Raw genomic sequence first — 15,618 nt, forward strand, 5'->3', positions numbered from 1 at the left:
TAAGAAACATATAAATAAATATTTATTTTTAATAAGTGAATTGAAGGAGTAAATAAAAACAAAAATAGTGATAAATCAAATTTACTTTACCTTCAAATTTATCTGGGTTGAAGATAAATTTTTTTGAGTTATATACATAAAATTTTAAAAGAATGGTACCATCAATCAACTTTTATTTCTTCTTTCTTCCCTCTAAAACGGGGGCAGAGAATAAAATATTAGGAAAAAAATTATGATATGAGAACCAAACCTTCATTAATAAGACTAAATTCAAATAGACTATCAAAGTATCAGTCACTTAATTCTTTCTTGTTGACTTGTTGTAGTAGATAATTTGACTTATTATAGATATTATAAATCATTATTTATGTATATTTTGTTAATAACATGGTAATATAAAAAGATATTTATTATATATATCCTTTCTGTGTTGGTTAACTTCTATTTCATTTTTTTAAAGACTCTTTTCACATTAGTTCAATTAAAATAGGATTTAGGTACGCTGGAATATCTTACATTATAGATAAAACACTCGTTAACAAATGTGATATCACATACAAAGAAATTTAAACTCGAGATCTCTAATGTCCATGCCAGATTAAGGGTGTTTTCGGTACTAATGCATTCCTCTGTTTCCATTTGCAGATGGAAGTTGGCCTGCTTCAATCTTAAGCCGCTGCAGTTCTTCCCTCAACGTATCATTTAGAGCTGAAATTTATTCGCATATGCTTCAGTACTATACTTCTATACTTCAATATCAAGAGGATTTTTATCATAGAAGAGGGAGGGGGGGGGGGGGGGGAGCAAATTACAAATTCTGGTTCATTTCGAAGAATTGTTTAGGGAAATAATAATGATAACTTCTAGGAGGTCTCAAGTTCGAAACCCCTTGCCAGCGAAAGCAAGGGATTTGCCTTCTGGGTCGAGCTCGTCGCACCAGGCTTGCCTGGTGCGGGTTACCTCTCCTATGTGGTTTGCGAGCTATTGCATAGGAGCGGGGTTTTATCCTGTGCACACCCAAAAGAGTAGCGGCTGCGGGTTTCCCTTGTTGTCAAAAAAAGAAATGATAAAACTACTAGACTGATACAAAGAGTTGAAAATAGAAACCTACTCGTAGCGAACAAATGATTTGAATATAGAGGTTTGTACTCAATATAAAGAGCTGAAAATTGAAACGCACATTCAGACCCAACAAAAGTTAGATATAGTCATATAGGAAGAGACAAATCTAGATCCTTCATATATAGAGATTAAAAATTATTTGAAAAACGTCTCCTTTGATATGTGTATAAATGGTTGTGTCGTGTGTGAAAGAGTGAGGAAGATCCTCTGGGCGTCAAGTATGAAGGCAGAGTTGGTAAAAAAAAAAACAAGGTAAAGACAAATAGCAGAAAGGAGAAGATACAGGTAGGACCGCTTACGAGTAAAGACAGTAAAATAAATCTATTAAAAGTAGCATTAGGTTTACCAATCTTATTAGGTGGTAGATGAAACCATATTAGATTGAAGAAAACATAATAAGAATGAATTCTTAAAACACTGTTTTTTGGAGGATACTTTATAACCATCTATTATAAGAGTGAACATTCATATCTAGTAAAGACATACCATCTCTAAGGTGTGCTTGTTGTTCCAAAGCTTGCAACCGAAATTTCAGTTCTTTGTTTTCAGCATTTAGTCCAGAAGTGTCTCTCTGCATCAACATCCAATATTGAGCAAAAATGAGTATGAAAGATTGACAGTTCAAAATTCTACATGTTTTACTTTGTGGAAATGACCCACTGTTGGTTTTACCAACAATGTGTTGGCACTTGACAATTGTTAACTTCTTGAGAATATTTCCCCAGCAATATACTTATAGTGCAAGCGAATACACGTGAAGATAAACCAAATATAATGGAAAAGGCTGTTATGCACAAAGAAAATATCTACATCATGTGAAAGTACCCTATTATATGTTAGTCCTAGAAAAGAAAATACAAGTAAAAGGGTTGATAAGCACCATTAAGTCATCCCCAATAGAAAGAGACAAAAATGAAGTAGAATGCTACAGAGGTATCACGGACGGTCAATAGGTCAATGGAAGCTTTTCTAGTACAAACTAGAGTGAGACACATGGTGCTGTTAAGTTAAACTCATACTCACCTTTGATTACAAGAGAAGAAAACAGGAAATAAGAATAGCAAACTGATGCATTGTCAATGTTAACAAGTGCAATTGGTTCCACTAGAGTGTTAGTATTAGCAGCAACAAGGATTTCGAAAAAATGCTAGTCCAAAAATATACCGAGGAATAATTAATTTATGATGACTATCCTAGAGAAGAAAGATTCACTGAGGCATGCTTCCACTTAGAAACACCAGATTGCAAGACAGACTAGTGGAAAAATATGAAAAGGAATGGCTAAACCTTTTTCCATAATCATAAAATAAGTTATCGACTTCCCAAGAGTGACAAGACAGAACTGCAAGTAACTAGCTTTTCAGATTACCTACAAACTTTCAAATTGCAGTGAACTAGGCATATGGAGATATTTGAACAGCAAAGTATATCTGACTACTCTGGAGCCAAAATGGCAACAAAATTGACAAAAAAATCCAAAAGGGCCTTATCCTTTACGTCGTTAACCAACAAAAAAGAAAGACGCCTGACAACTTGCCCCTAACATATATTATAAATTATAAAAATTTAAAAAAAGGTAAGACGCATGTAAAAATAGACTCGAAAGGAAGTTAAAATAACTAAAGAATGAATAAGAAAAAGATAATCTTAAAATAACTAACGAATGAAAAAGGAGAAAGAAAGTCTACAGAACATATAAGGCACAAAATATCATGTGTCTTTCTTCTTTAGTCAGGCCAATGTAAGGCGCAAGTTGTGAGACACCTTTCTTTATTTGACTGTTAATGGCATAAAAGGTAAGGCGCATGGGCCCTCTCGCCTTTACCCTTTTGGTTACCTTCGTAATTTGTTTACCCTTTTGAAATTTTTGGTCAATTTTGTCGCTCTTTTGACTTCGAACTCAATATTTGACCATCCGCTAAATCATGACTTCATGACAGACAGAGGTTGCTATAGCTTCTTTCATATCATTTGAATTTGAGTTGCGGAGCAAGTGAAATAGAGCAATTGATCCATAACTAATTGGATATCTTATAAAGTGAATATAAGCATAAAATGTGACGACAATAGTATATTTGTAGTTCCAAATGGAACAGTGGAATTTTCAAATACATGAAAAGAACCAATGCTAGTGGTGTACGGGCCAGCATGCGCTCACCTTGACTATTCCACTGTGTACCAACTATTTCTTACCAACATAGGAATTGGATAAGTCTGTCCACTAAGGATTAGGCAAATGGAAAGAAATCACCTAGTGTTCTTTTGCCTCCCCTCGCACTTGGACCTAAGACCTCATGGTTCTCCACCCAAACCATTGACCACACCACAACATCAATTTCTTAAGTCATACCAGTAACTACAAATTAGAGTACAACTAAAGAGTTAACATGCAAACTAAAAATGTTGACCATATCAATTTCATTGTGTACAGTGGTATACAGCAGCTGACAAACAGAAAAGATGTTATGCAAAAGCTCCAGAAATACGATAAGGTTGTTGTCATAAGTGGGGTTAAAAAGTAGCAATCTTGGTTCCCATTTTGTACAACAATCCCATCAAGAAAAGTCTCTTTTTTCGACATTCAAGAATTCAATTGGAAGAGGATCGAACCTATCAATTAGAAAGGAAACTATGCCAACCTAGTCTAAGCCAGCTAAGGGTTTGGAAATTCCACCGACTCAACTCCAGAGTGTCTGTGTTTCAAAATGTTCGTTTGCATAGAAATTTGATTGACCAATTGTTTGGCCAGGATTTTGACGTAAATATGACTTTTTCTTAAATATAGTAAATTGAGAAAGCAGAAAAAGTATCAGCGGAAGTGTATTCAATTACAAACATATAAAGTAAAGATCAAGGCCATCAAGTGAAGCCAATCATTACTTAGTTTAGACATCAAATAAAGCTGACGCCTTGGTGATGGTGTGGCTTTATTGCATAAGCACATTATATTTTTTGACCATATGTTGCTAAAAACGAGAAGCTATTCAACATGGAAGGTTACTTTAGACAATAATGTCACAAACATAATAAATGTCACATATTTAATATCTGCAGAATTCCATACCTGTAGAACTGTGATCTGAGCGGATAGAGTGGTGGCTTCAGTCTGCAGAGTCTGCACTTTCCTCTCTAGCTCACTAGTGTAACGAGTTTTTCGCTCCTTGGAACGTGCAGCAGATTGTCTGTTTGCTAGGATCCTGCAAAATTGCACCAAAAAAACAGCTTCATTTAAAAGCTAAAACTTGCAGATTGGTTCTAGAGTTCTTATCCAACAAATAAGACACAAAAGGCATATTATTTTGTTTAAAGAAAAGAGAACACCAAAAAGTAAATGCTGGGAAGCCATGAGATTTTTAAAAAAAAAAAAACAATGCAATTATGTCCTTTTGTTAGAAAACTTTAAATTCCAAATGTTGAAAAGATGCTCGGTACTTCATCAATGATTCCCAATGTACTCCACTCTCTTAACACTCAACAGCTTAAAATATCACCACCTCTTATTTGGCTCTGTTATCTGTATCTTGTATCACCATAAAAGGTGCAATAGCATCTCTCTCAACACAATAAGTGAACTTCTCTTTGAGGAGCTAGCTTTTTCTTTTTCATTTTTCCTTCTAATATGCAAATGAGAAAGAAATCAAAATTAGTTAAGTAGTTGACCTAACACAAGTAACAAGCTAGTTAGTTCTTCTTACAAAACTTCGATTCATTCTTCTCCATTTCCTTGTGTTTCCAGTGTTACTCTGTACTTCTGTTAACAGGTCTCAAGAAATCTTTTTTTTAAGTCAACTTCCCTCTCATTATATATAACAAGACATGACAACACTATGACAAGTGAAACAAGTTCTTTGGGAAAAACACTGTCTGCTAGTGATAAAACCCCATGGCTGTTAATGTGAAATATGTCACTTCAGCAATTCAAAATGGAAGAATTGTGGCAAATGTTTATCAAAATGCTTTCCCACTCTCCCTCCTCAACGTCTTGTGTTTTGTAGTACCTTAATCTAACACCCAAATATATTAAATTTGTTTCTAAAAAAAAATAGTTAGTTTCATTGACCTTTGTACTCCCAACTCCACCATTATTCTTGGGAACAAGAGGGTATTTTTTTAACATATCTACACATTGTATCCATTCTTGAGGAATCCATCATAATAAGTTAAACTAAAAAAATCCATTGACAGCTAAAATTACGATATTTCAGCATTCCAAAGAAACAACAAATGACTTAAAAACGAAGACTTGCAAGTTGCAACTACCACCTACCTTGCCCCATTTTCTCACCAAACCTAATCCAAAACCAATAAAAAAACACTTCAAAAATACTTACTTTTTCCTCTATCACTAACCCGAAATGATTCTTATTAACTGAAAAGTATATTTACTTGCACTCAAAAATGAACAAATACTGTAATAAAAGTAGTTAAAACAAACAAAAGATTAAATTATGTATAACCTTTTAGCTCTTTTGGGATCAATCAAGGACAGCTCAGCAAGCCTATCAGGAGCCATAGCCTTCTTAACAGAAATCGATTCAGACTCAAACGACGACGTATCAAAAGACCCATCCATAGAATTGCTATGCCTATGACGTGGCTCAGAACCCATCAGTTTCTTCTCCGTCGGCACACCACCAAAATCCAGTCCATCGAAAAAATCAGCATCAACAGATAGACTACGGTAGTGAGCCAGCGGCTTAGGGTAATCGGAAGGTCCAGCCGACAACGCTGGTCCAGTAGACGAAGAATCAGGCGAATTAGCCGGCTGCATGAGGGTCGGAGCCTGAACATCGAGACTGAAGTCAGAAACGACATCGTCTAAAAGCATATCATCATCAAAACTGGGAAAACGGAAAAAGGTTTCGGATTGTGCACGGCGGTGGCGTGCCCCGCGGGTTGGAGTATCCTGCATCTGTTCGAGGTTAGTTTGACCGGAATAAAATTGGGCCTGAATGGGCTTTCCGGCGAACTTAGCGTCCATCAGAAATGAATGGGACCCATTGTTCGTTTGTTTGTTTGGAAGAAGAAGAATAAGGAAAGTGAATTTTGGTGGCGGCTGAAAGAGTGAGTATATAGAGCTTTACAGCTAGTCAGCGACAAGTTTCCACAAAATAGGGGTAGAACTTGTCAAAACATTCATTTTATTAAATTAATATATATATAATACAGAAAAAGTATGACTTACAATGTTTTTTTTTTATATATATAATTTTTTTAAATATTTTAATGCAACACGAATTATATTTATGTTGTGCTGGTCTTTAGTTTTTGCCCACGGAAGTGATGAGTCAACGATAGAATACTTAACTGTGAACTAATTTTACAAAAGTTAAAGTTTAGAGAACTTTTACCTGTGTAATATCCGATTCACAGGATAAAAAATTATCGAATTACTGTCGCTATTACTTTGCGGCAAAAAACTTATAAAAATAACTTATGTTTCTTGAGGATCGTCTAATCGAGTGTATCAGAGGAAATAATATATATTAATATCTTGTGTATTATCAATATTTTATTTGGTATTCTTTTTCAGTCGACATAATACATAAACATGCTTTTTGACTTGACTTATTTCATGTTTATGCTCTTCAACTTTGTGTGAATGTGTATAAGCAAATATTTAAATTTGTATAAAGTTGAACAAGTAGACACATGAGTCCTCTGTTACATAATACACGTAGGATATCAAATAGGACGTATGTATTTAATTGCTCAATTTTATACAAATTTAAATATCTTCTTGAAAACACCCAAAGTTTGAAAGCATAAATATGAACTGCGGCAAAATTAAAAGTCATATTTATGTATTATGTCTTTTCAACCTATGTATAACTAATGATTGCATTATACATTCTATTATGTATAGGGGTGTGCAAAAAATCAAACCGACCAATAAATCATCACAAATCCCTTTTCAACCCCAACCCTTCTTCTTCTGAGCTCTCGTCTGCCTTTGACGCTTTTTCCAAAGTAAAATTCTCTAATTTACTCTCACTTTTTTAAATTAATGCAGCAAAATAATAATCTAAAAGGATACGACAATAAGAAAGTTATATCCTTTTTTCATGTTAATATGTGAAGTACAGTATGAAGCACTCATGCTTAAAATTATTGGAGATTTTATGGTCGCCGGAGTTATTAAACAATGTTAAAGAGTTGGAATGGACAGCGATATGGTAATGGAATTGCAGGAAAAGGGTTTCGGCGGCGGGTCAGTCCGTTGGAACTACATATTATTTTGATAGTAAGTAATTTTTTTTCATTCACGTTGTAATAAATTTAAAAATATTTTTTTAAAATTTAAATAACACGTTATTTAATTTGTCAATTTGCCATGTCATCGCAAGCGTATTTTACTCATTTTATACTTTTAGCCAATGGTCCAAAATAATGTTCAAATGGTTTAAATTCAAAAAGATAGAAGTGTTTAACAGGTACAAGATTGAATTTAGGTGTCTGGGTGAATGTTGCATATAACTTCGAGTGTCTGTTGATAACTTAAGCCTTAATGCATCAAGCCAAATAATATATTAAAATAATTTATGTATAATAAATACAAACATAACTAATACATTACTGTTAATACAAGCATAACTAATACACTTTATTTAGAATTATTCTATATACTCTATCAAACGCATAAGTTTATGTGTTTTAAAATTAAACTGTGTGTCTCTATCGACCTTTGTTTTGTAGGCATATCTTATGAGTTATAAATTTATTAAGGTATAATGTTCTAAAATTGAATTTATATTTTACGAGACATAATTTGTAACTTAGGAATTTTGCTTTGTAAATTTCTTTTTCCTTTTATTTTAAAGCATACATTTTTATAAAATTCTTGACTGTCATTACCAAATTGATGCATCTATAATAGTCATTGGAGCATCATTCTTATTGTTCGAGTTATTTGAACTGGAGGATATGAATTCTTAAGTAATGATTCTACAGGTGACCTTTTTTTTAATTGAATAGCCATATGTATATCTTATATAGTTGTTGTATAAATAATGTATAATCATATATATATAATGCATAATTATATATCATTGTTGTGTATATATTTATATACGATGTTTATATAATCTTAATACGTTATAATAACTTCGACCAACTCAAATCTCTTCTATACAGTTTCAGATTTTAGTTATAGAATACTGTATATAATTTGAATACATTGATATATTATTTATTCGAAATAATCCACCATTTTATATTAAAATTTAAGTATGGAAACTCTATTTTCCAATTTTCTTTCTTCAATGACTTTTTCCCCCTTTCTATGTCAATTTCTTACCTTGTGCATCTTGATGATATTAATAGCTTCATCAGAAAGAAAGAAATGGAACAAAGTGGGCTGACCAAAATTTCGAAGAAGAAAAAAGGACTAATGCATCTTCTTCATTTTATATTTAAAAAAAACTTCAAAACTTCTTTATTTTTTTAAGTTATTTGAGCTACATATTAATGTATATGAGTCAGTATTTAATGTATCCGAGCTAAATATTATATATCCGAACTACATATTATATATCCGAGCTACATATTATGTATTCAATTTATGTTATAATGTAACCGAGCCACATATTAGTATATCGGTTTGTGTTACTTTTTAAGTGATTAATATAATAATAAACTAAAGAGGGATAATTTGTAATTTTATATTAAAACTATGTGATTTATGTAAAATCTACTAAATAAATACTAATTAATATTGTTTAGAGTATCGTCAATGTATACTACGTGAAAAATAAATACTACACACGAATTACTTAGTATATACTAATTTAAATATATAAGTATCCATTGATCGTACGCAATCAACATATCGATTTTACAAGCTAAAATTGATAGGTAAAAGATAATGATTACTTTATTTTTTGTTGTGAGCTTTATTGATAGAGTCGTCAAAAAAGGTCGGCTCAGACCCACCCGCCCAAGTCTCGCGGGCAAAGGAATTTAAAGGGCTAGGGCAGGCTGGCCTTTCATTTGAAAGGGCTTGAAAATGCTCAACCCAATTCAATCCTAGAAAGGCCGAGGGTTGAGGCGGGCTAACCTTTTTTTTTCTTTTCAAACTTATAATTCTATAACATCAAGAACATGAGAATATTTTCAAATAAATATGACAAACAATGGTGTTGTTTCAATAACACTAGCAAAAAAGTCTAATGTAATTAACATGTATCTCGCATAGCGGATAGTGAGCGAGATAAAAGAGTGACAAGCAAGATAAAAGGGAGGCAAGGATGCGAGATTTATCTATGAATTCTAGATACATGTGAATCTATCTGAATAGAGTGTATCCAGAACAAACTAACTTAATTTTGAGTCCAGATATCTGGACATATCAAAATCTAGTAAGATTCATAATATTATAACATAGCGTGTATTTAAGAAATTAAATTACATTGAGATTATTATAAGTTACTCTTAAATTAAAAGTTTTGACCTACGGGCTGACCCCGAATCGACCCTGTCAAACCTCAAAAACCAATGACTTATATAGACCAAACTTATAAATATTAATTTAAAATGCGCTTAAAAAATTCTATCACAATCTTATTGCCATAATAGATTGGGTTGGGCCAGTCCAATAAGCTAAGCTTATTTTGACGGCTCTAATATTTGACAACTACATTTATGCTATATTTGGTTGTAGTTTCAATTTTGATATATGTAATAGCTATATAATTTACACATAACGTTATACGACTTTACCACTTACATAGTGAAATAATTAATGTATCACTAGTTGGTATATTAATATAGCTAACTCTCTTATTATTATTTTGTTATTTTGTTTGACTAACTATTTTTTGTATAACTTATTTTTTTAAAGCAAATGACCTGTAAATCTACTCCAAAGAAATTAATAAAGCAGCAAAGGTTTATTGACTTTTATTGGCATTATAAGAAGAGAAAATGTCAACAAAAAGAATGAAAAAGAAAAGAATGAAGATTCACAAGATCCATTGAACTTCATTTTTTTCTTTACCTTAGCTTCTCTTTTTGGACTCTTTATCATATAATAATGTTATACAACTTTTAACATATAGTCATCGACGTAAAATAATATCACAGAGATTGAAAAAGTAAAACCAATTTTTTCTAATTAAAATGTGACTGACTTTTATGTCAAAGTAAAAATAAAAAAATAAATAAAATCAGATGTTTCAAAAAGTTGAGATAATTAGGCTAAAATTCATCATCATGGGCCAACCTGTCACACATCATATACAAGCTAAAAACACATAATTTTCTTTTTAATTTGATGTTGATATTATATAAAATTTCAATTAATTTTGATTTGCATCGCCATGTTATTTTATATTTATGATATGTAGAGTTTCATTAGAGAAAAATGATGCTTATCAAAAATTTTAAAATTTTTTATCTATTGGGCTCAATCCCGAAACCTCTATTAAAGAAGGAGCAGTCTTATCTACTATACCATATTCTTTTACAGGTGAAAAGGCACATACTTGTGTTTGCATTACGACAAATTCTTGTTGATCATCAGTTGTTGAAAGTGCTTCTAATGTATATATCTAGCTATATTTCCCACTTCTAAATGATCTATAAATGAACTATATTTATATACCTACCTAATTAAATGCTCCAAATAGTCAAACTTGTGCTTTTTAAAGGAAAAAAATAAACGTGGAATTTACTTCTCTAGAGTTGATCAAACTAAGTCATTATATTAAGCAATTCATCAAAATAATATGTTTTTTTTAAAATTTTACACAATTAGTATAAACGTATTTTACAGTAATGTTTTAGGATGTATTTTATTTTTTAAAAACTAACAGCATTAGGTTGATATACGTTAGTGTAAGTAACGTTTACTCTTAAACCGTTATTTACAATAACGTTTTAGGAGTAAAACGTTACTGTGAGTAACGCATATCACTCTAACGCTGTTAACTTTTAAAAAACAAAATATACCTTAAAATATTACTACAAAATATGTTTATATTAGTTCTGTTAAATTTTAAAAAAACATATTATTTTAATAAATTACTTTATATAATAACTTCATTAGATCAAAACCTCAATTTTGCACAGGACTCAACTAATGAGAGCTTTGTAATTTTATCACCACATGCACCTATTTAGCTTGGATTGGAGTCAGATAAAATCCAATCCAAAAATATGGGCTAAACCAACGTAATTGATGAACATGGCTTAATCATTGGACCGCTTATATATTGAATTTCTTGTTGAGTCAGCATTATTCACATGAATTTCATATAGACTAAGCCCTATTTTTTTTAAAGAAAATAATGGGGTTAGGAAAGGGAAAGCCAATAAAATAGAAGTTCGAATAATAAATCAATTGAGCGATTAAAAATTGTTGTTAGTTGAACACTCACCTAATCCCTAATAAAGCCTATATTATATTTGAGGGCGATCCATTGGATAAAAAGGCTTAGGGCTTATAAATATATGATTATTTCAATAGGAACATTAAGTTGGCAGCCTTAAAAAGGATGAAAATCAATCTTCTATAACAGGTGATTAGATCAAGAATTCAATATATAACTACGTAAAAAAAGAAAGTGTTAAATAGTCAAAAAATTTAGTTAAAATCAAAAAATTATTTAAAAAATTTAATTTAAAATAAACTGATTTTCTTTTTCATTTTTTAGTTTAAATATATTAATGTTTAAAAGAATAAAAATGTTTTTAAAAATAAAATATCATAGAAAGAATCTCAAATTATGTCTTTTTTATTTTCTAGTCTTAACTTAAATTCTGAAAGAATTCTTCATATCATTTATTATGGGATTTCATTTCCTTTTGATCAAAACAAGATAAATGAAGGAAGAGAAAAAAAAGAGTCAAAGTTAATTAAATTGGGTTTACAAAAAGTGACTTTAGGGAAAGATTAAAAAAAGGCAGAATTCAAATAATTAATCAATTGTTAATCAATTGTTGACCATGAAACATTATGAACTGAAATCCTCCTAATTAATTGGTAGCACACATCGTTGAAGTAGTCCCACAACTCATCGTTAGAGAGAGCTAATTTCAAACTAGTTGTAACATATTAATTGGGTTTGACCATCAAATTTTTTTACTTTTTTATTCTAGTTAAACTTCGAAAAATATATTTATTATAAAATATTGAAAATTCTAAATTTCAGAAATTTAAAAGATAATAAAAATAGTTTTTGTTTTTTCACTTCAAATTACTCACTTTATAATTTAGAAACAATTTTAATTTATATATTCATGACCAAATACAACTCTAGTTTTCAAATACTATAAAAAAAATTACTGTTTTTTTCTTCAAAATTGGCTAAACACCTCATCGGTCAAGATTTTTCGAAAACCAAAATTTTCAAATTAAGTAAGAAATCATTTATTTTCTAAATGACAATTCTCATGGTACCAAACACAAAATTAATAAATGAGTGCTTCTTAATTCAATAGTTATCATTACTTCAATATAATTTAGTATATCATGATTATGGAATTAATAACAGTATACTTAATTTTCTTATCAAGTAAATAAATCTCTTACAAAACATACAGCCTTCACAAATTAAAAATCCCAACTCTTTTACACTTGCTTTTAGTCTGAAAGAATTAAAATTCTATTATTAGCTCAAGAGACAATTCACCAAGAAAACATCAAATTTACAATTAAGTTAATTTGATCAAAGTACAAGCATTTCATCATTAATTTAACCAATAACAATACAAAAAAGACCTAGTTCAAAAAAGGATGTAAATTAAAACTAAGAAATATTCAAAGCTACAAATTAAACTTACTTCAAATGGTCAACGGCCTGAAAAAAAAAATCCTCTTCCTAAAATTTTTTCCTAAGAGGTAGAGAGGGGAGGAAGGAGTTAATTTTTCAACATAATAATAAGTGTGAATTCGATTCGTATAATTAATCCCCTTCCACTTTCCATGATCTCTTAATGTTATAGAAGAAGAAAAAACACTCAACAAAAAATAATACCTACGCGCACAGATTTCTTTCAAGTTAGAAAGGAGGTCGTCCCGTTGACCAATATCCTTCATGAGGTAATTGCATTGATGAGTTGAGAAGATTTGGTGGCGGTGTCCCATGAAACATTGATGGGTCACCGCCTAGTAATTGTTGTTGTTGTCCACCAGGAGATCCGAGAGGACCTCCTGGCATTGGAAGAGGATGATTCTGATCATCCTCTTCTAAGGGTAGCCTTTCGTAGGCCGCATTACTAAACGAAGCAGCCATAATAACAACAGGTCCTGACGCCATAAGGGCGCCAACCACGCTTCCTCCCACCACCTGTCCTTGTCCCCCAGCTAAATAAATAGTCAACCCTGAAGCAGCTGGGGGAGCGGGTGGTGGGAGGAATGATCCGGATAGAGATAAGATCTCGAATCTTCCATGTAGAGTTACAATCTCACCGGATGAAGCCGGTTGTTTTAAATTCACATTAGTAACATTTCCCGTTCCACTCATAATGCAAACTCCTCTTTGTCTTCTTCTCGAAAAATTGGATACGCTTTCCATTACATCACAACCATCCGCGATTTCGATTATATGTGTTCGGAGGGCGTTGGCGCTGTCTCGATTGATGATAATGGGTGGTTTTGGCTTGTTTTTCGATCCAGCTGGTCTTCCTCTTGGCCTTCTTGACATCTCTCCTTCATCATCCATAGCTTTTTTACTTCAATTCTATACTTAATTTCTTCAAAAAAAGGAATGAAGAAGCTAAGCAAATTGAAGTACAAAATATTTGTGTTAGGGTTTAGCAATGTAAGGTGAAGAAAATGAGAAAGAGAGTTAGATGGACCATATATGATACAATGGGTTATGTGTGTTTGGTTTTGGTAATATATTCTGCGTGCTAATGGGCGGTGGAATATGGGTCCTCCCTTCTCTCTCCCCCCATAAATAATTTATATTGCATTCAATTTAAAAACATATTTTTTTATGCACATATTTAACCACCAACGATGCAGTGAGTAGCGAAGCCAGAAATTTCTTAAAGGATGGTTCAGAAATAGCAGCGCCAGCTTGTTATGCTAAGGGTGTTCAAAATATATAATTTAATCATTTTGTATATTACTTTATTTATATGTATGCTATTTTTTTCGATAAAGGGTGTCCATCACTATATAGAGCTATATTTTCCTTAATCACATATTTCAAATTCAAGTTTTGGGTATGAATTTTTTTTGAATAGGAAGCATTTACCTCTAAATGGAGGTCCTATGTGATATAAATTTAAAATAATCAAATACTAATAAGGATAAAAAAAATAAATTAATCACCATTGTAGCAAGTGAATTATAGGTTTGGGGTAAAGATTATATGCTATAGTGAGTATTGTCTTTGCATTTCTAGCTCCCTCCTGTGGTGCATACAATTAGGAAATTAATTAAGGTTTACTCATATGGTCCTATATCTTTTCATGGCATTATTTTATGTTTTGACTCATTTAAAAAGGATTAAGATTGTTTTATATGAATTGGTTATTTTATTGAGTCTCTAATAGTGATTTCAACATGTTTAATCGAGTTATGGCGGATGAATAGAAGTTCTTCATATTTAATTAACGATTTGTATTTAAATTTTAAATATATAAAATAAAAAAAGACAAATAAAAAGTGGTTCCTCCTTTAATTTAATATCATGGACCTTCCACAATAAATTTAAATTAATCTAGATTCTTATACGGTTATCAAACACCAAACTGAAAACAAAAAATGTTTATTAATTCTATGTCCTTAGTTAAAGTATTTCTTTTTATTTTTGGAGTTTAATATTTCTCAAATTATCATATGATGTTTAGTTGTAGAAACCCTAGATCCCTCACTTGGTATTTAATATACCTCGTGTCCATTTCGTTGGCCTGTCTTGACCCATAAACTTTCTTCATTTTGTTTGACTAACAAGAAAACAAAAACCTTCTCTTCCTCACATGCTTTGATACTATACTTGATTGGTTAAGCTTTTCCATTTTTTCTTCAAAACTAAATATTCCTACCATATATCTTTGACTACTACTTATCATAGTAATAAATACTTTTTCGTTTGATTCGTGAATTTTTATAAGTCGCTTTTAGCAAGAAACATTTTACTTCCCAAAACTGTGATTTCTTTATGCAAATTCATTTAGTCGAGCCTTAAAATAACAACAAGAAAAGAAAATGAAAAAAAAAAACTATTTGCATGCAACTTTTGTTCTTGTATAGGTATGTTGCTACTTACTAGCTGTCATTTGTTTTATGGTAGTACCATTTATTTATTTAGTTTTAAAAGAAAGTCCAAAATATGAGCCCAAAATTAAATGAAAGTTCAATTTATACTCTTCTTTCTTAAATTATTTGTTGTGATTTTAAAATATAATTGTCCCAAATATTTGTTATTTTGGTAATTCAAAACTTTTTCATATAATTTTTAAGACTACAAACATTATAATTATGAAAAAACTGACATATGAATAGAGTAAAAATTCAACAAAAAGAGATTAAGACGGAAAAATTTT

The 15,618-nt window shown here is 31.2% G+C and overlaps 2 protein-coding genes across 2 annotated transcripts; both read right to left on the minus strand.

Moving 5' to 3' along the window:
• Positions 1-472: 472 nt before the first annotated feature.
• On the minus strand, positions 473-6,363 carry LOC101257481 (transcription factor VIP1). The gene is made up of 4 exons (XM_004241968.5): positions 5,580-6,363; positions 4,187-4,319; positions 1,609-1,693; positions 473-708 (listed from the first exon to the last, which is right to left on the minus strand). The coding sequence occupies exons 1-4, from the start codon at positions 6,101-6,103 to the stop codon at positions 617-619; spliced, it is 834 nt and encodes a 277-aa protein (XP_004242016.1). The 5' UTR covers positions 6,104-6,363; the 3' UTR covers positions 473-616.
• A 6,384-nt stretch (positions 6,364-12,747) lies between these two features.
• On the minus strand, positions 12,748-13,998 carry LOC101257183 (AT-hook motif nuclear-localized protein 24-like). Its single transcript, XM_004241967.5, has one exon. It carries the CDS (start codon positions 13,782-13,784, stop codon positions 13,122-13,124), a length of 663 nt encoding a protein of 220 aa, XP_004242015.1. The 5' UTR covers positions 13,785-13,998; the 3' UTR covers positions 12,748-13,121.
• Positions 13,999-15,618: the final 1,620 nt, after the last annotated feature.

Source organism: Solanum lycopersicum, chromosome 6, assembly GCF_036512215.1.
Source record: "Solanum lycopersicum chromosome 6, SLM_r2.1".
Taxonomy (NCBI): domain Eukaryota; kingdom Viridiplantae; phylum Streptophyta; class Magnoliopsida; order Solanales; family Solanaceae; genus Solanum; species Solanum lycopersicum.